The sequence below is a fragment of the Canis aureus genome, chromosome 5 (genome assembly GCF_053574225.1).
Source record: "Canis aureus isolate CA01 chromosome 5, VMU_Caureus_v.1.0, whole genome shotgun sequence".
Classification (NCBI taxonomy): domain Eukaryota; kingdom Metazoa; phylum Chordata; class Mammalia; order Carnivora; family Canidae; genus Canis; species Canis aureus.
This window is the reverse complement of record NC_135615.1, coordinates 43,230,435-43,255,363: the sequence shown is the minus strand read 5'-3', so window position 1 is coordinate 43,255,363 and position 24,929 is coordinate 43,230,435. Positions and strand designations below refer to the sequence as shown.

At 41.0% G+C, this 24,929-nt stretch overlaps 3 protein-coding genes across 3 annotated transcripts; all 3 read right to left on the bottom strand.

Moving 5' to 3' along the window:
* Nucleotides 1-785: 785 nt before the first annotated feature.
* On the bottom strand, nt 786-5,747 carry LOC144314074 (uncharacterized). Its single transcript, XM_077897790.1, has 4 exons — nt 4,929-5,747; nt 2,655-2,754; nt 1,528-1,554; nt 786-1,173 (listed from the first exon to the last, which is right to left on the bottom strand). The coding sequence occupies exons 1-4, from the start codon at nt 5,018-5,020 to the stop codon at nt 1,057-1,059; spliced, it is 336 nt and encodes a 111-aa protein (XP_077753916.1). The 5' UTR covers nt 5,021-5,747; the 3' UTR covers nt 786-1,056.
* Nucleotides 5,748-5,930: 183 nt separating this feature from the next.
* Nucleotides 5,931-10,745, bottom strand: LOC144314077 (ovomucoid-like). Its single transcript, XM_077897793.1, has 5 exons — nt 10,696-10,745; nt 10,216-10,292; nt 8,709-8,746; nt 7,684-7,802; nt 5,931-6,282 (listed from the first exon to the last, which is right to left on the bottom strand). Exons 2-5 carry the CDS (start codon nt 10,280-10,282, stop codon nt 6,237-6,239), a joined length of 270 nt encoding a protein of 89 aa, XP_077753919.1. The 5' UTR covers nt 10,283-10,292; nt 10,696-10,745; the 3' UTR covers nt 5,931-6,236.
* A 4,975-nt stretch (nt 10,746-15,720) lies between these two features.
* Nucleotides 15,721-24,122, bottom strand: MARCOL (MARCO like). The gene is made up of 4 exons (XM_077896457.1): nt 23,641-24,122; nt 19,113-19,834; nt 16,886-17,007; nt 15,721-15,928 (listed from the first exon to the last, which is right to left on the bottom strand). Exons 1-4 carry the CDS (start codon nt 23,687-23,689, stop codon nt 15,883-15,885), a joined length of 939 nt encoding a protein of 312 aa, XP_077752583.1. The 5' UTR covers nt 23,690-24,122; the 3' UTR covers nt 15,721-15,882.
* Between the last annotated feature and the right edge of the window lie 807 nt (nt 24,123-24,929).

Sequence of the window (24,929 nt, the reverse complement as noted above, 5' to 3'; positions counted from 1 at the left end):
GACTTAGCCGAACCTCGTGAGTGTAGCTTAGTGTAAAGGATTATGAATTCATTACATTGGACACCTGAAACTAATATAACATTGCATGTGAGCTCTATTTCCATAAAACAATGTATAATTCAACACTTTTTGAAATAGAACTATTAATATTTAAAGTTGTGGTAAAATACATAACCATATTTTGCCTTTTTAACCATTTAGGATGCACAGCTCAGTGGCCTGAGTCACATTCACAAAGCTGTGCCAGTTTCAACTTCCAATATTTCTTAGTTGCTGGAAATAGAACCTTTGTAATCATTAAGCCACATATCCACAATCCCGCCTCCCTCCAGCCCGTTGGTAACCTCTAATCCATGTTCTCTCCCTATGAATTTGCCTCTGCTAGATATTTCTCAGAGTGGAATCCTACCATATTTGCCTTTTGTCTGGCTTATGTCACTTAGCATAACATCTTCAAGGCTCATCCAGTTGTAGGATGTATCAGAGCATCTTCCTCTTTACGGATGAGCAGTATTGCATTGTGTGTATATAGCACATGTTTTTTATCCCCTCATCTGTGGACCTCTGAGCAGTCTCCACCTTTAGGCTATTATGAAAATGCTGCAGTGAACATTGGTGTACAAGTATCTGAGTCCCTGCTTTTTGGGAATATACCTAGGAGTGAGATGGCTGGGTCATATGGTAATTCTGTTTTCAGCTTTTTGAGAAACTCTCTCATTGGATACTTTTTTATTCTTTTAAAATATTTTATTTATTTGAGAGAAAGATCATGATCAGGGGCCTAATGTGGGGCTTGATCCCAGGACACTGGAATCATGACCTGAGCAGAAGGCAGAGGCTTAACAAACTGAGCCACGCAGGTGTCCTCATTGGACAATTTTAGATCCTAGCTGCTTGTCACTTTCTCTACCCCTATTTCTGCCTTAATTCTTGGATAATTGAATATAAACGTGGTTGATCCTTGTAGCACCCTGGCTGTAGACTAGTGGTTTCCGCTTAGGATGTAGAAAGCGGGAAAGAGGGGCAATTTTACCTTTGCAACAAAAAAAAATCTGACTAATCTACAAAACCATCATTTTTCTTGAATTTCTCAAACTTGAAGCTGCAGGTCAACCAGGTAGGCAGAAATCGAAGGGAAGATAGGTTCTTCCAGGAGAGTTGGGTCTTGTTTACCTGGAGCAGAGAAGGATAGGATGAAATGATGGACTTTATAAAAGATGATCTGAAAATTTGGGTAAATTTTAAAATGAGTTGCTAAGGGCTGTGTGTGAAGGAGCAGGTGACTATAGGACACTTGGAAGCTACAGACACAGGAGAGATCACGCTAGCTAGCAGGCGTCTTTCTTTTTTTCCGTGGGCCTCACCGTGAGAGAGCTAAGAGGTAAGGCAGGAGACTGTGGAGAGCCCCTCTTTTGAGCCAGGGACCTGGGCAGCCACTACTGCAGGAAGGGCAAAAGCTGACTCTTCTCCTGTTTTTCCTCACAGAGCAAAGCCCTAGCTGCTGAGGAAAGGGCAGCAAACACTCACCCTGGCAGAGGTGAAGATCCGTTGTAACTGTAAAAAGGGAAGAGGAAAAACCCAACACTATTTCTGGGGAAGAGACAGGGAAAGGTCTTCTGCCCTTAGGGGATGGAAGGGGGCATGCCACAGCCCCCCACCTGAGAGCAAGGTCTATCATGCCTGCTTAAGATGGGGCCTGAATATGGACAGCAGAATGTGTCTCCCCACTTCCCGGCCCCAGGATGGCAAAAACGGAGTAATAAATGACAGCAGTCTACTGGTGGCGGGGAAGAGACGAAAGTGAGGCATGTGCATCTCCCTGAGGTTCGGGCTCACAGGCAAAGCCAAAGGCTGAAAAGGAACAGAACAATGAGAATCCTTCCCTGATAGCCCAAGCCCGGGTCTCCTTGCAAGGTAACGGCAGAGGAATTTGAAGGCTGAGGTGTACTGCGGGTAAGTAGCTGCAACCAATACAAACCACGTAACTGCTGACTAGATTGCCCCCATTCCTCCCAGTAGAGGCCTAGACAAGGAAGAGTTATTCACACAATCAAACAGGAAACTAGTTACCTTAGTGTTTACTGTCCTGAAAATTCTGACACTCCCAAAGTGGCAAAGAAAAATATCACATGGTCAAGAGACAAAGCACTCAATAGACTTGAGCTCAGATATGCCTCAGATGTTAGAATCATCAAAAAGGACTGAAATATTTGTTACAATTACCTTAACTCTCTAGGACAAAAGATGGACAAAAGCCGTGACCATACGAAGGCTATCAATATAGAGATAGAAACTACTAGAAGGGACAAAATAGAAATGCTAGAGACGAAAATCATGGTGAAAGACAACTAACTTACTGGGTCAATAGGAGACTTTACTCAACAGGAAACTTAGAGAAGGGTCAGTAGATATCACCCAAACTGGAGCACAAAGACAATGAAGGAAGAAAGGAAGGAAGGAAAGAAGGAAGCCAGAGCAGATGATCTAAGAGCTGTGGGAGCAGTGCTGAACTAAGGGTCATGTAGTTGGAACCCAATCAGAAAGGAGGGACAAGGTGACAGAAGCTCTGGTGAGAAGAGAATGTGCTCCTGTGAAGTGTGACCCCCTCCAGGGGGCAGGAACTCAGCAAATGTTGGCCACCCCTGCCTACCTACCTGGAATCTCCTCCAGATCACTGTCTTGCCAGATGGCACCCTGAGGGGCAAGCTGATTTCCTCTTCATCAGGACTGGGAAGGAGGATGGGGATGGGGTGGCTGGGAGAGAACAAAGATCCCCTGGGAGTGAGTCCCAGGCAGCTGGGATGGGCTCAGCTGCCCCAGGCTTGGTTCCCAGGAGCGCAGCAGGAGTACAACATGAGAGTCCCTTCTCCCCCGCCTCTCAGGCCCTGGACACTAGCGACTTGGGCTCAAGGCCACAGGTTCTGTGGTTCCACTGGGCCAGGCCAGTCCTCTTGGTCCCGAGACTCAGGCCAGTCTTCTCCTGACTCCTGCCTGCCAAGTGCCTATATTGTTGTTGATGCTGTTGTTGTTGATGTGAAAACACACACTATAGGTGATGGTTCATGACAGAAATCTTGACAGCACAGCTGCTGGGCTGAGAGTGGTGGCTCCCCAGCCTCTTAGTTAGGCACACGTCAGCTGGCTAGAGTGGATGTTCAGAGGCTGAAGACACATCTTAGGTTGTGGGAGAACAGAGCTAATTACTGGGGAGGGGCCTCCCGTGAGCACTAACAAATCGGGTCACAGTTTCTTCTTTGCCTACCAGACCACTGTATTAGGTCGGATTTCATTTCCTCTCAAGAGGTATTGGAGGGTCAGTGGAGGGTGAGACTTCTTTCTCTCCTTAGTTGACATCTGGAAAGGGTGCCCTGGGCAGTGGGGACGTAGGTGCATGATAAGAGGAAAGTGTGGGTATGTATAAGTGTGTGCAGGAAGCTGACTAGGTATGAACGCAAAGGCTTGATGAAGTTGTCTTCAGTTAAAATGAAAAATGTCAGCTAAGCTGAGAAAATAAGGAACAAGCTAATTTTACTAAGATGTGAAATAGGCACATCTCCAGAGTGGCACTATTGGTTAGCAGTTAAGATGGAACAGCAGTCATCATAAAGCTGAGCTGTCGGAAAGAACTTACCTTCTTTAATAAGAGCTACCTTGTGGGGCTACAAGGGTGGCACAGTTGGTAAGGGTTGGACTCTTGGTTTCTGCTCAGGTTGGGGTCTTAGGCTGGGGATCTCAGGGTCATCATCCCAGGCTCTTGGGTTTGTGGCTCAGGACAGTGTCTGCCTAGATCCTCTCTCCCTCTCCCTACCCTTCCCGCGATTGCATGCTCTATCTCAAATCAATCAATTGGTCGATCATTAAAAAAGTAAAGCTACTCTACGTGTAGAAGCGTGCCCCTGTGACGATGTCTTGCAGTTTTCTCAACTCTCCGCTCTACACGTGGGGAAACTGATGATTCGGGAAGTTAAAGAACTTGACACTGCAGGTTCATTGTGCACCCAGAGTGCAAATCCACATGTCCACCAGAGCCCATTCTCTTATTCAGTGTGCAACAGTGATGTCTGTGCCAAAGAGAGGTGTGTGCAAAGCTGATGTGTTCGTGACAGTGGAGTCTGTGCAAGGATGATGTCTGTGCAAGAGTGCCTGTCTGTACAGCAGTGATGTCTGAAACTCTCTCCCTGAAATGAGAGAGCTGGTTAACCCTCATTAGCTGAGTTTCTGGGTAAAGAACTACAGGAGGTCTGGATCCCAGCCCTGACTGCCCCAGTCCCTATAGTTTGTTTCCTTTAAGAAATTTAAAAAATGTTGCAGGATTTTTCATTCCGGCAAATAAAATGTATATAACAAAAATTTTACCATTACAACTCATTTTAAGTGTCCCATACAGTTGTGATTAAGTACCTTCACAGGGCTGTGCAACTTTCACAAATATCCATCATTAGAACTTTTTCTGTCTTTCCAAACTCAAACTCCATACTCATTAAACAGTAAGTCCCCATTCCTCCTTCATGCAGCCTCTGGAAACCACCCTTCCACTTTCAGAGTTTATGAATCCGACTTCACTAGATACCTCACGTAAGTGGAATCACACTGTACTTGTTCTTTCATGACTGGCTTATTCCACTTCGCCACTATTTTCCATGATTGTCCATTTTGTAGCCAGTGTCAGCATTCCCGTCCTCACTAATATCCCTGGATGTGTCTGTATCATGTTGTTTCTTGTCTCACCCACTATGGTCCCTTGGGTTGCTTCTCCCTTTTGGCTGTTGTGAACAATGCTGCTTTAACAGGGGTAAGCAAGTATCTGCTCGAGTCCCTGCTTTCAATTCTTCTGTGTGCCTACCCAGAAGTGAAATTGCTAGATCATAGGATAATTCCCTTCATAATGTTTTAAGGAATCACCAGGGTGTTTTCTACAATGGCTGTACCTTTTTATATTCCACCAACAGAGCACAAGCCTTGCTATTTCCGCACATCTTTGCCAATACTTGTGACTTTCTGCTTCCTCGATAGTAGCCATCTGTATGGGTGTCAGGTGACCTCATTTTGATTTTTATCTGCTTTCTGAAAACAATTTTTATACAAAATTTCTATAAGGAAAAAGGTCAGGAAACTGGCTGAATGCCTTTTTACATTAAGACTCAAAGAAACGAACACTCCAATTGATATTTTCTTTAAGAATTAATCCTGGACTTTACTGTGTAAGAAAATAAAGTAAGAAAAAAAAAAGAATTAATCCTGGAGATTTTACACAAAGAAATAGCCCCTACATAGACCACACACTTCAATAAAAATGGGTAAAAGAGTTTTTAATCAATAATGAGCATAGTTGATATATGATCTATGGCAGATTGATACTTATCTTCCAGTAGTCCAAGCGACACCACTGTCATTAGACTCGAGCTTTAAAGGAGCATTGAGCCACTGCTAAAAGCTACCTCTTGTTAGTTGGGAGATGGAAAGAAGTGGAAAAGCATCAGACTTTCGCCACAAATGAATACCCTAGTGCCACCTGGCATTTGATCACTCACTTACCTCTTGACTTATTTGTGGGAAAGTAAATAATACAATAAATATTTCCCAAACCTTAGAACCCTTACAATATCTTTCAGTACATTCTTTAATTCATTCCCTTATAAGATTTAAGCTCTTACTAATTAACTCCTTTGTGAAGTTTGTACTACCTAGCTTTCATGATCATCACACTAGCCTGGGGTGTTTCTAGAATTCCATTTCCCAATCCCCTTTCTTGGAACATTTGATTGTTTAGGTCAGAATGGATTCAACAATCTGTACTTTTCTTAAGCACCCCGGTAACATATTACTTGTTTACTTCTGAATAGATTGATTTTACTTTGCCAAAGTCTGCACATATCTTAACTCACTACCCAGTTACAGAAAGGTTATTTTAATAATAAAGATGACAATCATTAAACATTTTAATGAATGAAATTTTTATTATTTTAAGTCATACAACTTTCCATGTGATGAAACATGCAATTAGGACATTAGTGTTTCAAATTATCATTGAATAATTGAACATAGAGAATTAAAAACCCTGAATCACAGGAACTTAGAGTTGGGAAGACTACGTAAATGCTCTCTATTTTATCTTCTGTTCACAGGACACATCTGGTCATTTATGATTTCAGGCTCTGATTGAGAATGATATCCTAATCGTCCATGGAATGTGTCATAAAATGTGATGACACATCGAAGGGCAGTGTGGTCAATATTCAACAAGCACCAAAATGTAAGAAAGTAAATTTCTCACCACTCTTACTGTAGAGAAAGCAAGAGAGGGAGACAGGGAGGGAGGGAGGGAGGGAGGGAGGGAGGGAGAGAGAAAGGAAATTAAAGAGTTGTAGGGAAGAAATAAAGTGTGTTACATTTAACAAAACATAAGGAAGATGCTAATGGCAAACTGGTGAAATTCAAATAAATTCTTTATGACAGTTAACAGTGATATACCAACATTAATTTTTCAGGTTTGAGAATTGTGCCAGGGTTCTATAAGGTGTTATCCCTAGCAGAAACTGGATAAAAAACCTGGAAAATTGGTACTATCTCTTAAATTTTTCTGAAAATCCAAAATTACCTGAAAATAAAAATTTTCCTTAGAAAAGCAGTCTGCGACACCCCCTGGGTCATCTCACTGTAGACAACAAATTCACTAATATAAATTTGACCATTGGCTGCACAAATTGGGTCCATTTCTCTGGTGCAGAAATGTACGTAATATTCATGCAGAATATTGGCCGGGTATGAAACATGATGATACCAAAGCACTTCTCAACAGGGAGGATTTGAACTTGGAGCATCATGGGGAAGCTGTGCTCCACTTCCAGAAGCAGCTGGGCTCCACTAGCTCCTAGGCTGTGGCACCTATCTCTTCCCTATGGGGCTACTTGACTCTTCCCACCTGCTCTGTTCTGATTCACTCTGGGGACCTACCCCGATCTGAAAGAGGAGATATTGGATATTGTCTTAATGGTTCTCTGGAAATGAAGGCCAATGTGGGGGATTAAATGTGCAGAGACTTGGGTAAGGAAACATCTGTGAGTAAAGTGAGGAGGGAGGTGGGAAGCCCTGGCCAGAGCACTAGCCTCCAAGCTCCTTCAGAGTGAAGGGGATGGGAAGGGAGATTTGAAGGGAGTGTTTGAGAATGCCCTGCTGGCCAAGGAAGATATTTGGAGTCTACCATGGAGTTCATGAGACAAATGGACCACAGAGGAGTTCCTTTCTAGACCAAGTGGGCCCATTAGGATGGATTTCCAGTGGCAAAGGTCGGTTCAGGGCCTTGCATGATGATGCCCCCTGCAAGGAGAGGTCTGCAAGGGGGATGATGGCCACCAGAGATCTGTCATTCTGTACCTGGGCTTAGGAATCCCATCATGCTGGTTGCTGGTCTGCCTTTAGGAATTCACCATTAAGTCTCATGAATTGATTTCTGCCTTTGCACAGTAACAAGCACAATTTTGGCAAGAGCTCAAATTCAAAATGACTTTCAGAAAGAAGAACTTAGGGGCAGGGTTCAGGAGTGACTCCTAAATATTTACAGACATCTAATAGTTACTGTCTATAGCTGTTGTGCCCAGGTTACCAGCCACATGGCTTTTGCCATCACTTTGTGATGGTTTCTTCCGACTTTTGAAGAGCAAAAATGTATTGTTGTGTGCTCACCTCTTTTCGGTGCAGAAAGCACATAGATTGCCATAAGTGTTTCCATTGCTTGCACAGACTGGATATAAATCTGTGGTGCAATCATTTTGCCCAGGTGGATGTTTTTCACAGTTTGGCTTCTAAACAGAGGTATAACAAAATGAAACTCTAAAATTTTCTCTATCTTCACATGAAAGGCTATGTGTCAAAATTGGTAAAATATTGTCTAATATGTAGTTTTCAAAGGTAACATCTATAACACTAACATCTGTAAAATCAACACTCAAGCCCCTTAAAAAATAAGATGTTATTAAATTGTCTTTATAAACCTATTACTTTTCAAAAGGTCATAAAACTACCTGACTGTGTTTTCCTAATTTAGTGACCACCATCCTCACTTCCCTTCACATCTTTCTCTTTCAAATTCTAGAAGAAGTCATGAAGCAGAAGTTTTGTAGTTATCATTCCCTTATCATTCTTGATAATTTCACTAGGTATGTGTGTATGTCTATGAATAAACATATAGATATAAATACAATTTGTTTTGTATTGATGGTGTTGGCAATTTACCTAAATAAACAATATGTGTGCATACTGAGATCATCTGTTTCTGAAATTTCTCTGTGATCTGCTTATTCAGATACTTCAATCTGTCCTTCAATTTTCACCTCTATGTGCATAGATGGAAATTATCATATTTGGTCCACCATTAAAGTGTATATTTTGGTTGGTTCGTTTGTTCCTTTTGCTTTGCTAAAATGAACACTTCTACTGTAAACACCATTTGACGTCTCTCAGATAATTGTCGACATGTTGTGCCCATTATCTGCATTTTTGTGTAATGGAACATGTGGGTTATTAAGTTGTCTAGATAATGACAAATGGTTTTATGTTGCTGCTTAGTTTACATTTCCTGACTTTCATGTAATAATAACACTGTTTTAAAAGATCTCTCTGTTTTACATTTGTTTGAAATTTTGCTGTTACAATTTACAATAAAAGAGTAAGTATTTTATTTTTTCCACCTTCCATCATTAGTGACTTACCACATTTAGGATTTCATGAATAGGTGGTAAAGATGTTTCTGCAACCAACAAATACAGATGACAACATTAAAAATGAAGAAGAAGAGGGAGAGGAGGAAGAGAAGAAGAAGAAGGAGAGAAGGAAAGGAAGGAGGAGAAGTAGGAGGAAGAGTGAAGGTAGAGGGAGGAGAAAAGAGAGAAAAAGGACCAGGAAGTCAAAGAGGAGCAAAGAGGGGAGGAGTAGGAGAGTGGTCTTTGGGGAAACAGAATCCATCTCTTAACAGCAGAAACCTATGGGAAGTGCTACTCAATATCCTGCAAGTAATGGGGCGAGTCTTTATGTCATTAGCACAATTAAAAATTCACAGAACGCTTCAAATCTGGAAATATTTTGAAATTCCCAATTATTCTCACTCTGTGAAAAATAATTTGATGTACAATTTTTAATAATCCCTAAGCTTTCTTTGAAGATAGCATTGTTTTTCTCCTTATTTTTGTAGATGGGACACTGCAGACCAAAAAGATCATGCTTTAGAACATGTCACTTACATAGGAAGAAATCAATTAGTACTTAAATCATCAGTTCCCTCATCTATCCAATAGGATACAGATGCCTTATTCTGGAATTCAAGGATCACCTGGAGCTCCAAGCAAGATAACCTTTACCAGAGGAGTCCACATGTTTCTCCCCTTAAGTAAAGGCCTGTCTTCTGGACCTCAGTGGGTGATGAAGAAGCCAGAATATTAACCAACAGCAGACCCAGAGGAGATCTTTCCTCCCCAAGGTTTGTATTTATTGACAATGGATTTGACATCCAAAAAGGGAGGGAGAAAACAATTTAGGACATGTTCTTTAGTCACAGATGGACAAAGAGCCACATAAGCTGCCAATTTTAACCCACAACCCTGTCTCCACTTGTCCAAAGTAGGAAATGAGAAAAAGCAATCCACTGATGCAATTTTTCAATTTTATTTACTATTTTAAAAAAGATTTTATTTATTTACTGGACAGATGGGAGGGAGCAGGAGAGAGCACAAGCAGGTCTAGCGGCAGAGGAAGAGGGAGAAGATGGCTCCCTCAAGAGCAGGAAGTCTATGTGATAGGGGCTCCATTAAAGAACCTTGGGATCAGGACCCAAGCAGAAGGTACCTGAGCCACCTTGTTACCCCCACTGATGCAATTTTAAAAGACATTTGTGGGGCTCCTTGGGTGGATCAGTCAATTAGGCAAGTGACTCTTGATTTCAGCTCAGGTCATGATCATGGGGTCCTGGGATTGAGCCTCATGTAGGCTCCCCATTCAGCTCAGAGTCTGCTTGGGATTCTCTCCCTCTGCCTCTACCCCTAGCTCAGGCATGCTCTCTCTCTCTTTCAAAATAAATAAATCTTAAAAGAGAAAGCTGAAAAGACATTTGTATGTCTCATCACTTTATGGGTTTTGAGACTAGAAAGTAGGTCCTCCCTCCTGGATTCCTTCATGTTCTAAGATCCGTGAAATATTTCACCCAAAACTGGAAACTTTACTCACCAGAATAAAGAGGAAACACCAAAGAGATGATGAAAATAGCTTCGATCCATGATGAGAAAAGAGACATTTTATCAAGTCTGTGGAAAGAAATTTTAGCATGTTTATGACATACGGCAGGTGGACAAACTTCCTGTTTCCAGAGGAGAGTTTCTGACTGGCAAAGGAACCCCTCCAATCCCCTAGAGTCATAATTAATTACTTAATTAATTCCTATATTCCCAATTATGGTAGACCATGTCTCCTCATCTTTCTTCCCCTGACTCTGAGTTCAATAGGACATGTATGTGAACCAAAGGCCTCCTAGGGATGTGAGAGCAATCCTGGGATAAATCCTCTTAGTATGTTCAAGAAGGAGCTGCTCCTTCCCCAGGCTTGGCACAGCCCACAGGGAGCCAGGCTGCATGGAAGGAAATAAGCCCTTCCTTGGGAGTTCCAGGTCTTCCCCAGAACATAGAAACAGCTCCTGCAGGGAGGAGTGACCTGGAGCGGCCCTCACAGCAGTGCCCTGCTCCAGGCCTGCCTTTGCCAGTGTCCCCTCACCCACCTGAGACGGAGAAGGCAGTGGACACAGGGAGGTGTTCAGCTCTAGGCACTGTGTCTAGGTTGCTCATCTGTCTTTCTCAGCCACTCCCACCTGCCAGAGGCTTCTCCTTCACTGGCCTCTTGGTGAGGAGCCTGGTGGCACAAAACAGATGGCCCGCGGCACATAAGATGCTGAGCTGTCATGTGTGTTCTGTGTCCTAACAGTGAGAGGCTTGGGGCAATTTGATCTCCTGTGCAGAGAAGAATGAGGATGGGAAAGGGTAATAAGAGTAATTATAGATCCTAAGATAGAGAAAATACATGTAAGCTTTCCAAGCGATTGAGTTGGAAAGGACAAGAGAATCAGAGCCAGCAGAGAACAGTTTTGGGAAGTGCAATCAGGTAGCGGCTGACAACCTGGATATCGTGCAGCACTGGAGCACGTAGGCTCATCGGACACTGGTTAGATCAAAACTCTCCTTAAAGCCTAAATTGCCATTTTTTATCTTGAGATAATTGTAGATTTGAGACAGTCGTAAGAAATGACACCTACAGTTGTCTTGCCTCCTCTCTCCATTCCTCGCAATGATATGAAACTGTAGTGTAAATTCCCAGCAGGAATTGATACCAGCTGGAGACCTTCTGTCACTGTCTGTTCTCACCACCAAGATGGTGAGTCCATTGTTTGTACACAAGCCTGGGCAATGGTCTGCTTGAGGAACTGTCAGGTGGGTATGAGCGTAGCCTGCCTTGGGTCCCCAGCTGAAGGATGGGACGTGTGTAGTAGGCAGGGGAGACACCAGGTCACTGTGTAATGGTTTCTCAATATCTCTGTGTGTCCAGTCATCTTGTTGTGCACCTTTCATTTACAGGGTGTAATATGTCATTTCCATGTTAATAAAACTGTAACAAAGTGAAGAAGACTAACAGAAGCGTGACTGAGACCCCACCGGGGCAATGCCTTAAGTTTTAAGTTAAATAATAGAAATGGGTGACAACTGGAGGTTTTGAGGAAGGCTAAGATTTAATCAGCCATTGTTTCCCTGATGAACTAACCTCCTTCACAATCTGGTTTCTGGAGTTTTGGCAACTAAAAGACTTGAATTCAATTCCCATTACTGCTGAGTGATCTTGACGTAATTTTTCATATTCTAATATACAATTTCTGTATAATATATATATATATATATATATATATATATATATATATATATATACACACATATATTGGAAATGTGAGAGTAACAATCCCTGAGTCTTAGATCTTAGGGTCAAATATGAAGGCCGTTTGCATTCACAGTTGGCTTTTGGGCTTACCTTTCCCACCCTAATCTAATCTTCCTTTTATCAGTAGTGATAAAAGCTCACACTCAGACAGAAACTCTGAGGGTAGCACCGTTCAATGCCAATAAGACACAATGTGGCGAGTGCACAAAATGCTCCATTATTCTGGTCAAGTGAGTATTGCTCTTAGAGTAGCTCTCTGAACTACTGACATGGATGCCATCTGAGGCTTCTGTGGCAGATCAGTTCTTCTGATATGGGACATTTGAGGAAAAAGGAACTGAAGTATACAGTTGAAATTACTGTGCAGCCCTGCAGGTCTCCCACCCTAGATTTCTCGTCTTGCACATTCTCCTGAGCAGAGATTAAGAGCAGGAGAGGCGGCCTGTGAATCCCAGCTGTTCACATGCCTTTTGTTTTCAGTGTATGAACTTGTCCAGCACAAGGGGACTCACACACATGTCCCATGTGTGAGTTGAAAGTTTCATGAAGAACAAAATGAATATATTATTCAACTTGCCTCAGAGGGAAGATAAGAAGGAGAAGACTGTACCTTTAGCATAATAGATATATTAAGGGAGAAGGAAGAAAAAATTGAGAAGTAAGAGCAGTTGGCAGCCTCCCCAGTGCCACTGCCCCATAAATTTTAGGCAAAGAAATTCCCCACTTTGGACAAAAATAGCAATTTACTTCAATTTTACCTAAACTCATAGGAAACCAACTAAGATGGTTTCATGCATGAAGCTCTCCCCAGTCACTGAATATTGTGTCTGCTTGTTTTAAACCTCATATAGTTGAAAAGAGAATAAGAAAAATTCACATTTACCAGTATTTCAAAGAAGACTGAATTCCTTCAGTGCACCATCTGTTTCAGAAGGAAGCAAAGGGATTTGCTGTCATATACCAGGCTTTAAAAGATGTCTCAGGAGGCAGGTTGGAGGCCCTGTGGGTTAAGTATCGTCAGCTCTTGATTTGGCTCAGGTCATAATCTCAGGGTTGTGAGATGGAGCCCGACATCAGGCTCTGTCCTGAGCTTGGAGCCTGTCTAAGATTCCATCTCTCCTCTCTCTGCCCCTCTCTGCACACACTTGCTCTCTCTCTCTCTTAAAAAAAAAGCCTCAGGCAATGATCAAGGAGAATTTGCTGATTCAATACTCACATATAACACCTAGCACTCACTACAAGTGCCCTCCTTCACCCCATCACCCATTTAGCTCATCCTCTCGCACCTTCCCTCCAGCAACCCTTAGTCTGTTCACTCTAGTTAAGAATCTCTTTTATGATTTGCCTTTGTCTTTCTTTTCCCCCCATGTTCATGTATTTGTTTCTTAAATTCCACATATGAGTGAAATCATATGGTATTGTCTTTTTCTGACTGGTTCAATTGGCATAATACAATACACTGTGGATACATTCACATTGTTGCCGAGGGCAAGATTTCATCATTTTGATGGCTGAGTTGTATTCTATTGTATACATACATTATGACTTTTTTCTCCATTCATCTGTTGATGGACATCTGGGCTCTTTACATGATCTGGCTATTGTCGATAAGGAAAGCCATCTTATACACGAAAACCTCCAAAAATGTACCACAGATTGCCCCTTCAGGAAGAAGAAAGGGCAAAGGATGACTGTGACTATCTTGTTCACTTTTTCCACCTCAGCTAGCTGCACTGTGTTGGGAAATCTCCTCTAAAGTTCTCTGTGTAAGAAATTAGATGTGAAGATAAGGCACTGCGGTACCTTTCATCCTGTCCAGGTTGTGGGCACTTGCCTTCTGCAGATGGCATCAAAGCCAGTCATGTGGCATGGAGTAGGGGACCATTTGATCTGAGAGGCACAAATGAATGAGGAGGGAGAAAATAACCTGTAGTTAAAGATCCTACAATGGATAAGCTATGTACAATCTGTCCAAGCAAGGGAGTTGTATAGGCTCCACGAACTAGGGCAAGAAAACAAGAATTCTAGAATCTGTAATAGCTAAATACAGGCAGTATCTTAGTTTTTGAAAAAATTATAGATATGAGAATCACCTGAGGAGCTTTATAATAATATCTAGGTTCCTCCTCTGAGACGGTGATTCAATTGCTCTAGGTTAGACCCTGAGCATTGGTATTTTTATGAGTAATCAAGATAAATGTGCAGCTCTATTTGTGGGTAACAGAACTACGGACATAAAATGGTATCTGGGACTTCATTACAACCATTTCCCCCTGTTCTAAACTAGCTGTTTTGAATTTAATAGGAACATTGTATAAACTGCTCTGTGACTGTTTTTATTTATTTAATAACAGCCGAGCCTATTTTAATGTGATTTTATTCAAATCAATTTATTCTTTTGAAACACTGTATGATATTTCTGATTGTTATGTAAGTATTAAGTAACTTAAGCATATTTAGTGAGGGCACCTGATAGGATGAGCACTGGGTGTTATACTATATGTTGGCAAATTGAATTTAAATTAAAAAAAATTTTAGAAAAAAAAAAAAAATTTTAGGGGCAGCCCGGGTGGCTTAGCGGTTTAGTGCCGCCTGCAGCCGGAGGCGCGATCCTGGAGACCAGGAATCGAGTCCCACGTCGGGCTCCCTGCATGGAGCCTGCTTCTCCCTCGACCAGTGTCTCTGCCTCTCTCTCTCTCTCTCTCTCTCTCTCTGTCTCCATGAATAAATAAATAAAATCTTTAAAAAAAATGTTAAAGCATATTTAGTAATGAAAATTTACTCATTTCGTTCCTGCTCAGAATGATCAAATTTTTTGCATGTCTTTTAGAAGGAAATAAAAATTCTTGAAAATCATTAAAGTTGTGCACACAACTGGCCCTGGCCTGAATTTTCTGGTGCTTCTATATGCATTATCAGATCCCAGAAAAGATTTGCTTTATCAGATAACCTTATGGGTTAAGGCCTTTGTTCATATTACTTATTTGCCTTAAAACTTTTGTCTCCTTTTTTCTGAATATGGTAAAGAAGTACTTTTTCACCCCTTCCCAGCCCCTGTGTCTTTCTGACCTTATCTTTCCATGACCCCTTAATGGGTTGTTAACTTTTATGCAGCTGGCTCAATCACTTCTCATCAGCTGCGCCAAGACTGCAGGCCTTGTCTGATAGGCTTTTATCCTACCCTGTCATTCGCCCCCAGATAGCTCCGATTGTGCAGCCCTGAGAAATAGAAAGCTTCAGCTAGTTGGGAGTGGTAGAGTTGATACTGTACAAGGTAATCTTCGGTGGCAGTGGGGACTGGGACTCTTCAGGACAATGTATAGGGATAATGTAGATCAATGGATCACATTGAAATCTCTGCCAATCTTTGGGATTTTTCTAGTGTATCTGTAATTTGAGCTATTCTCAGGAGACTTGATCAGGGAGTAGTGGTGTCAGTAGGGAAGACCGAACCATTTATAAATAAGTCAGGGGGGATATAATCTAGGCAGCTAAATGTATTTACCTAATCCTAGACCATTTCTTATCTAAGGAGACTCTGGCTAAAATTTCTATCTCTATCCCTTGAAAATCAATGCCATTAATTGTTTGAAGTGTTCATAAACACTGACCTAGAACTCAGTACTACTTTTTAAGAATTTCACCTATTTTTCTCACCCTAATGCTCTGTGTCAGGCAAAAATCAATCTGTGTTCTATATCCATGAATTTGGGAAAGTCTAGAAAATAAATGATCCCAGAAATCAGAAGCAACTCTGGAACTGACTTTATTTGTAGTGGAACAACCTTGAAAATAATGAAGGATCCATCCTATTGGCAAGACTTTTGCTGACCTCAGCAGAACGCCCAAGGAAACCCATTGTTTAAGGAGAAGTGAAAGTAGATTTTGAGGTTCCAGGCAATTCGGTTGCTGTCAAAGCTAGCATTTCCCTTCATAGTTCAGACTCAGTTTTCCATTACTCATCCTGAAAATGAGATAATGAAAGAAATTAAGGATCAAGAAACTGTGGCACCAACACAGAGAGAAAATGAGATTATTTAAAAATCACATGGGAAAGAGCAAGTTGGGGCTTTGGCTGGCCAGTTTCATACTGACTGCTTTGAGAAATTGTGACTGTGTGCCAGGTGTTCCTTGTCCCTGGGCTAGCTGTCTTAGGTATAAAATGAGAGAAGGGGCATCTTATGTTTCTTCCCGCTCCAATTTTTATTGCTCTAGGGCACACTGACCTTTAACATTTATTTATTTCTGCATGAACAATTTATTCAGCCTTCATAAGTAATTCAACGACCAAAAACAAGAGAGGTGTAATTTTTACCTCATTACTATCTTTGCGGCCCTTCATTAATTTTGAAAGCTGAGACATGTAACTCTTTCTGAGTCCCATGTTCTAATTTTAAACTGCCTTAGGATCATTGTATTTCTTGTGGATGAACAAGAAGGCAACCTTGAAATGTTTGCCTGGCTCACCAAATCCATTCTTCAATATTGTTATTTAAATTTAAGATACATTTTAATAGGCTGAATTAATCTATGGGGTTCGTAGCTGTGTTTATCCTCTGATACATTTTGTTTGCTGTCTTCAACTGCAAAAAGGAAAGCTTTGTGGGAGCAGGAAGCAATTCTGTGTGTTTTGCTCACCTCCTCACCTCCACACATGCAATGCCTGGTTTATAGTGGAAGTTTAATGAATATGTGACTCAATGACTCAATAATAAATTTATTCCTACTTAAAAAGCTGAATGTATCACATTCTCTCAGAAAATGCCTGAATTTACTGTTCAGGGTTAATACCGGTCATGTGTCCTTTGACAAACACCCAAGGTGCTATTGAGAAAACTACAGAGAAACAGAGAAAAATGTTCTTCAACTCCTTTTGGATCAGAATCATACTTCCTGATACAAAGACACAGCGTCAGCTTACCTTTTGGCTTCATTGAATACACAACGATTCCCATAGGTTTTTCCATCAGAACCACAGACTGGCTTGTAGATAGACTGACATTTTGTATGTCCAGTTGGGTTCTTGCTGCTGGTTTTGTCAGTCTGCAGTAATGTGAAAGACCATTAGGCACATAAAGGGAATTCAGTTTAATTCTCAGAATTATAATAAAACTAAGAGTTATTGCTCAAAATTATTGATTAAGCATTGCATTAAGCCAATCATTTTGTGAATCCGTTTATTTTAAACTACACAACAATCCTGAAAAAAAATTGTGTAGGGTTAGCTCTATTGTATCATTGCAGGCATATAGTATATTTATGTGAAAAGCCCAAGACCAGATATGGATAAATACCCAAGCTGGGTTTCAAACCCTGAATTATGGGACTCTAGAACCCCTGCCCTCATTACATGTGAGACTGCCTCCACATTAATTCTTTGTAGACAAATCTTCCCCTCATGGAGAAAACAATAATTATGGAAAAGACATTATGACTCCAGGATCATGCCCTGAGCAGAAGGCAGATGCTCAACTGCTGAGCCACCCAGGCTTCCCAATTATGTATTTTTATAGATTTATTATATATATATATAAGAAGAGAGAGAGTGTGGGTGAGAGAGGGCTGGTGGGAGGGGCAGAGGGAGAGACTCTTTAGCTGATTCACCATGAGGGGGTCACAGACCCTGAGACCACAACCTGAGCCAAAATCAAGAGTCACTGGATGGACTGACACACAGCTGCCCCCAAAGAGGCCATGATTTACCAAACCTTTCTTTTTTCTTGTCTCACAAAAGGAAATGAGGCAGCAGGTAGTAGGATTGTGCAGACTTAAGTACTACCCGAGGCAGTTGCTTAGAGTCGACTTAGAGAATGACACAGATCTGTGAGCACAAAGGAGCTCTGACAGCAGATGAGAACAGAGACACTGACTGAAGTTGTGAGGATCTTCGACAGGAGGCTTAGTTTTCTTAGGACCAAGGAAGCTGGACAAAAAAAAGCTCAGTCTTTCCTGTTGGTCGACACTACCACCGTTTCATAGCGCTGCCTTACTTTCCTTCCACATAGTCTGTGAAATGGACAGGGTTGTCTCACATGTTTCTGAAGAGCTTCCTGAGAAAGCTTTGAAGTGGCCCCTAAACACTTGGAAACATGCTGGAGGAGGCAGTAAGCTGTGGACGGCAGAACCCCGTCCCTGGGAGACCACTACTTCATGTCCACCTAGACATAAGGATGGAGAGGGACACGCAATTTTCATTTGAAAGGGAGCCAAGTGAGGGGTGACAAATCTGAGGTAAAAAAATGAAGTTCCCGTGAAGATAATGAGGTGGAGGGAGTGTCCTACAAATCTGTTCCGGATTAGCAGGTGCAGTGCTCAGGATCACTGTTACATGGCAGTTGGGAGACAGAGAGACTGGCGAGTGAAGGCAAAGCGCAGCAGGACTCAAAGGGAACACGGGAGTCCTGGATGTGCAGCTGTTTGCAACAATGTCTCCCACACATCACCTTTTCACTCATCTGACAAGAGGTTCGAGAGAACCTATTAGTTGTTCTAGAATCTGGGGACCCAGATTTCCAAAGAACTGGCACTTTCTTTAGAGGAGTTCATGATCCAACTGAACATACAATCAAGTACAGAGCAACATTCTATGAGAGAGGGTATCACCAGTATTAGGAATACATTTGTGGAAAATAAAGGAACATGTAAAAGTGGATGATGTGTGACCAGAGTGACGTGAAATGTCCGATCATATCCAATGATTACGAAATCCTCAATGCCATGCTCAGGAGTTTGGGTCCTATCTTCTAGGTATGGTGCCACTGAAGAATTTCCAGCGGGGCGGTGATGGATCAGATCAGATTTGTGATTTAGAAATAGCACTTGAGGGGCTTGTAGATTATGGATGGGATGGAGATGGGCATGAATGTTAAATGTGGCGGGGATGGGGACTCTGTTCAGGAAGGTCTCACCTAGTCCAGTATCGGGAGAAGGGCTGGAGTGGAAGATGGTAGAAGGGAATGGGAAGTGGAATGGAAGAGCACGACACTCATTAATGACCGTCGGTGTATCTGAAAACGACCATCTCCGGGTTCCTCCTCATTTGTTGGATCATCATCACCACCAGTCGTTATTACTACAGTATGTTCTGTTAACTATTTCAAGTCTTGGAACATAAAATGGCAGAGGGGGAAAAAGAGATGAACACTAACCTGAATGTCCGTTATACTGGCACTCAAAGGGTTGCCTACAGTTTTTCTTTCTTCTTGATTATAAAAAGACCTTGATTTCCCTTGTTGGCTATACCATCCTGGTCTTCCTTGCTGTCTAGATGACATTGAACCCCCTTGCTGGCTTGATGACACTGGCTTCCCTTGCTGGCTAGATGACCCTGAACCCCCTTGCTGGCCAGATGATCCTGGCTTCCCTTGCTGGCTAGACGACCCTGAACCCCCTTGCTGGCCAGATGATCCTGGCTTCCCTTGCTGGCTGGATGATCCTGGATGCCGACCCTGGCTAGATGACCCTGAACCACCTGGCTGGCCAGATGACCCTGGCTTCATTTTCTGACTAGATGGCCCTGGATCCCTTTGCTGGCTAGATGATCCAGGTTTTCCTTGTTTATTAGAAGCTTCTGCATTCCCTTTTTGATTACAGTCCCTTGAATTCTGTTGCAGACTCCCAGGCTGATTGAGAACTCCTGGCCTTTCTTGCTGATTAAAATTTCCTTGTTTTCCTGGCTGATTAGAATACTCTGGTCGTCCTTGCAGGCTAAATGTCACTTGTTTTCCTTCTGTGTTGCCACCTCCTTGCTGATTAGATGCCTGCTGTTCTCTTTGATGGTTAGCTTCATTTTTTCTCTCTAGAATAAATGCAGGCTCTGGACCTTCTTGTGGTTTAAAAACACTGGATTTCCAAGTCTGGGTTGAAGTCACTGGAATGATACCATAAGCACAAAAATAAAGTTATCTATATTTAAGAATTTAAAGTTAACAGCATTCATCCCCAGAAATAGTATGTATTTCATGCCTCTTTGATTTGTTTTTAACAAAACCTCAAGACAGAAGCTTTGCATAACTTCTCATAACCTTAATGTTTGGTTCTTGCATTTTTTACCTAACTGTATCACCTGGTTCCTAAGAATCATGGGGTCAAACCAGCCTGCCCCATTTCTAAATCAAAGTTTGATTTACTTGAGCTGAATTATTTTCCCTTATACTACTCCAAATTTTTATTTTTTGTGACTATTTCTTAATTCCTATGTTTCATAACTTATCTACTCTGTTTCTCAAATTTGTTCTGGAAGTTTATCCATCAGTATATACATATATAGTTATCTCATATATATATATACATACATACACATACATTTATACATATATGATTTATTCAAATTCTATTCCAAAATAAGCAGGGTTTAGCCAACAATCCATAAGTGAATGGAATGGTTTTATAGCTGTTGATGCTATGGAATTCTGGTGGGTCTTACGTTTCATGTCCTTGGTTTGGTACGATGGTTCCTTTTTGGCTTCCTCACTTTTTCTGTTTAATGATTATCCATTTACCCTCACTTTCTCAATTTGAGGCTTCCTCAAAGTTGTTTTCAGGCTCACATTGTTTTTCTTCACAGGCTTCCTTGGTAATTTTTTTCAATTTTTACAACCTGAAATCATTGTGGTATGGATGGTTCCAGGCAATACCTGAGATTCACTTGTATTAGCAATAGGCCCACTTTATATTTCCGCAAGTACACATACTTGTGCCTTCCAGTAAAGTTAACAGAAGTCAAACGCCTCGTTAATTGTTACCCATTGAGCATGCTTGCTATGGTATACTTTATTACTGGTGGTCAAGGTCTTAGGCCCGGCTCAGGAGCTTGGCACTCAGTAACCTGGCTTACTAACTGTGCATAGCGTGGGGTGGGGTCTGTGGGTATGATCTAGCCATTCTTTCAATTTACCAAGAAGCCTATTTGAAGAGTCCATTACTGTGCCAGAACTACAGTAAGATCTAGACATACAACATTATTACAGTGAGATCTAGACACACAATATGACATTATTATTCTGACCCCAAGAAGCTTGAAAGCTTCTTGCTTTCAAGAAGTGGGTGCAAACAAGCACACAGGCATTTATAGTAGTATGATCAAAGTGAAAATGTGAGAAGTAAATTAGACAACAGACCCAGACTCAAGATAACAGACAGTAGTGCATCATCTCTCCTTGCTGGAGGAAGTGACACATAAGAAGAGAAGGCTCTAGCCAGAAAAAATGGGTAAGAAACTAATCATGTTCAGCAGAGAGATGAGTATATGCATGAGTTATGAGAACCAAACAGTGTTCCTTAGCAGGCACTAACTTGGAGAAGAAATCCATTAGAATAAAGAGTTGGATGGAAATAAATCCAACCAGCTGGGCTGTCTGGGTGGCTCAGTTGGTTAATGTACTTCCTTAGGCTCAGGTAATCATCCTGAGATCCTCGGTGAGTCCAGTGTTGGGGGCCCTACTCAGTGGGGTGTCTGCTTCTCTGTCCCTCCCCTGGCTCATGCTCACTTTCTCTTGCTCATTCACTCACTCTCTGCCTCAACTAAATAAAATCTTTTTTTTAATGTAATATTTTTACTTTATTTGCTTTTTATATGTGTAATCCAATGTTTTAGAATTATGTAATATTTGAAGATATATATTTTTAAGATTTTATTGATTTATTCATGAGAGACAGAGAGAGGGAAAGATAGAGACATAGGCAGAGGAAGAAGCAGGCTCCATGGAGGGAGTCCAATGTGGGACTCGATCCCAGGACCCCGGGATCACGCCCTAGCTGAAGGCAGGTGCTCACCTGCTGAGCCATCCAGGCGTCCCATAAATAAAATCTTAAAAATCTTAAAAGGATGATCTATTTTCTTGTTAATTATGTTTGCTTAATAGGTCATACAAGCAAATACCTCAAATTTTAAAGATACAAAAGGATGAATAGTTTAAAGTCACTTTCTGTTTCTCTCCCTTCTCAAACCCCTTTGCACACAGTTACATTTACCCAGTTTTTCTGTATTAGCCAAGAGATGTCTTATGTATTTACGAACACATTGGGATATATTTTCCACATAATTAGTAGCACATTGTACACTGCTCTACTCCTTAGTTTCTCTCTGCACAGTATAGTGAGTCTTTTCTTTATCAGTACTATAGAGCATCTGTATGATTTTCCCCAAGAGCTACACACTATTTCATTTATTACATTTAGCACAATTTATTTAGATGGCCTTCTAGCAATGAGAAGCTATTGTGTTTCCTCTTTGTAGTACAAACAATGGTATAATGGATTCTGAGCAGTATAGCATTGCTCACATGGTTAAATTTGTAAAATAAAAACTGGGGGTGGAATTTTTAAGTAAAAAAGAGATATTAGAATGTGGTTTAATCATTTTTTGAAGTTAAACTTTTGTAAAATAATTAACCTCAGTCTTTTTTTTTTTTAATTTTGCTTTTCTGATTTTACACACCAAATATACTCTTGGCATTGATTTATGCTGCAGTAGGAATTCCTGATTCCCCTCTCTCCCTTTTTTTTTTTTTTTAAAGATTTTAGTTTTATTTGACAGAGATGAGAAAGAGAGAGAGCAGAGAGCACAAACAGGGGGAGCATCAGGCTGAGGGAGAGGGAAAAGCAGTGTCCCTACCAAACAGGGAGCCTTAGGCTGGATCGCAGACCTTGGGTCATGATCTGAGCTGAAGGCAGATGATAAGCGATTAACCTACTGAGCCTCCCAGGCACCCCTCTGATTGCTCTTTTTCCTTCACCCTTCAAATCCATAGAGCCACTGCATCTGGCTTTAATATACTTTCTTTAACAACAAATGTCTGCTCAGTATCGACTCACTGTCATCCAGCAAGGTGGTGTACAAAGGTATATGGTACCTGTCATTATAAAACATTTATGTTCTAGGAAGGGTTTTTGTCTATATGCATTTTTCTCTGAAGCATACATAATAATAAATATATGTGTAATATATCCATTTTCTCTGACACATATATTATAAAAATCTAGAATATCTGTGTCATTTATCACCTAGAGAAATTGACAGCCCGGGCTGGACATTTCAGCTTTGAACACAGACCACCCAATTGCATTCAGGTAAGGAATGGAGAGAAGTATGCCGGGTGACAGCTGTAGACAACTCAGGTAATGGTGGCTAAGCAGTGTATATGTGATTCTTTCGACAGATGGCAGGAATGCATATTTGTTTGCATTTTATAACAGAGAAAATTGAGATTAAAAAATGGAGTTGCTTATGTTAGTAAATTGAACACCAATAAAAAATAAATTAAAAAAAAATGGAGTTGCCTAAAATAACAAACAAGAAACTAAAAACCCAGAGTTTGAACCCATTTCTTTGTTACCACACAGCCCCAGATCATCCAACACAAAACCCTATTTTCTTTTTATCAACATGGCTTGAGAGTATTCCCAAACTCTCATAATCCTTTTAGACTGCATTTTCTTCTCAGTGTAACGTGTTGCTTTCCCCTTTCCTCTGCGTCTGCAGCAGCACCAGATAATGCTGTGTTCTTTCACCTGGTCCTTACCTTTATGCCTTCGGCGGGTATTTATGCTGTTTGAAATGACACTCTTCTTTTCTCTGTCTGTTAGAGATTTGTCATTTTAACGTTCTCTGACAAAGTATTACTAATAACTCAACATTCCTATGGAAGGAAAGTCATCAAAAGTAACTTTTCTTACCTGAGAACATGGCCGCGAACACAAAGGGAAGGAAAATGGAAGCCTTCATGTCAGGCTCTGTTGTTTCAGACTTGCTTGTTGGGTGGAGTGAAGGGTAACTCTTCAATAGATGCTTTCTGAAGAAATCATCCTGATCACCACCATATTATATATTTGAAAAATCCTCCACCCTAATTGCTAAACACTGTCACTTTGTTTAAAAAAATTATAGAGTAATTTTCACAAACTGGAAGGTGTTACTTCCTGAGTGGATTGCCATTTTTAAAACTAGTTTCACACCCCAACTCCCATAAATATCCAAAATTTAATATGCTTCTATCAGACACATATCTTACAGAAAAGAAAAAAAATCGTGGAATCCATCAGGGAGAGTGGTAAATTCAGTGTTCAGGTTTTTTTTTTATTGTTAAGAGGTGATTTATCTTTTGTCAGTACTCTTACTGACCTTGCAAGTTTGTATATCCAAACAGAGATTCCCATGACATTTTCCTACAAATAAATGATGTGCCAATTATTTACCTCAAATTATATTTTAAAAGCTAGTAAAAAATGCATGAGGCATGGGTCATTAATAAGTGATGAGTGCGTCCAGCGGGGAACAATGATGTATAATGTATTTTTTATGAGGGAACAAAACACAAGAGACCTTATGTTTGAGAATAACATTACACCATTGACCTTCTTGCCTCAAGCTATTATGCCACACAGAAGCTTATGTGAAAATCACCTTGGGATTTCTAGACGGTCATAAACTCAATATTATAAAAACAGTGGAATATTGTGCTCAAAGGTGGGTGACCTATTTAAGAAAATTTGAATTAATTGAGGCTTGTCTAAAGGAAAATGACCTGGATAAAGTGAGGTCTAGAAAATATAGCAGAAGGTTGGTTGATTGTAGTAGAAAATATAGGCTTGAGTATAGACAGACTTAGGAGTGATGTTGCCATTGGATTCATCATGTAAAAGGCATTGGCACGGAGGAGAAAGGTATTATTTGATCTGTGTAGTTCCAGGTAGCAGAACTTGTTCCAATATAAGGAAGTGCAGGATAAACATTCTTGAAGTCTAAAGACAATTTCAGCTCTGGGAAGGGAGTGAAGTAGGCGATTCTTACAATTTCCTCTAATTTTAAAAAGTCCTCAGATTTAGTGGTTCTGGATAGTGCTTGATTTTCATTTCAGCTTCTTTAGAAGGGCAGTTTTGAAAATAATGAGTGATTTCTTTTAACCAGGTCAGCAATTTTAGGGCATCAAAAAGGACAAGTTTTAAATTTTTCTATAGTAAAAAGG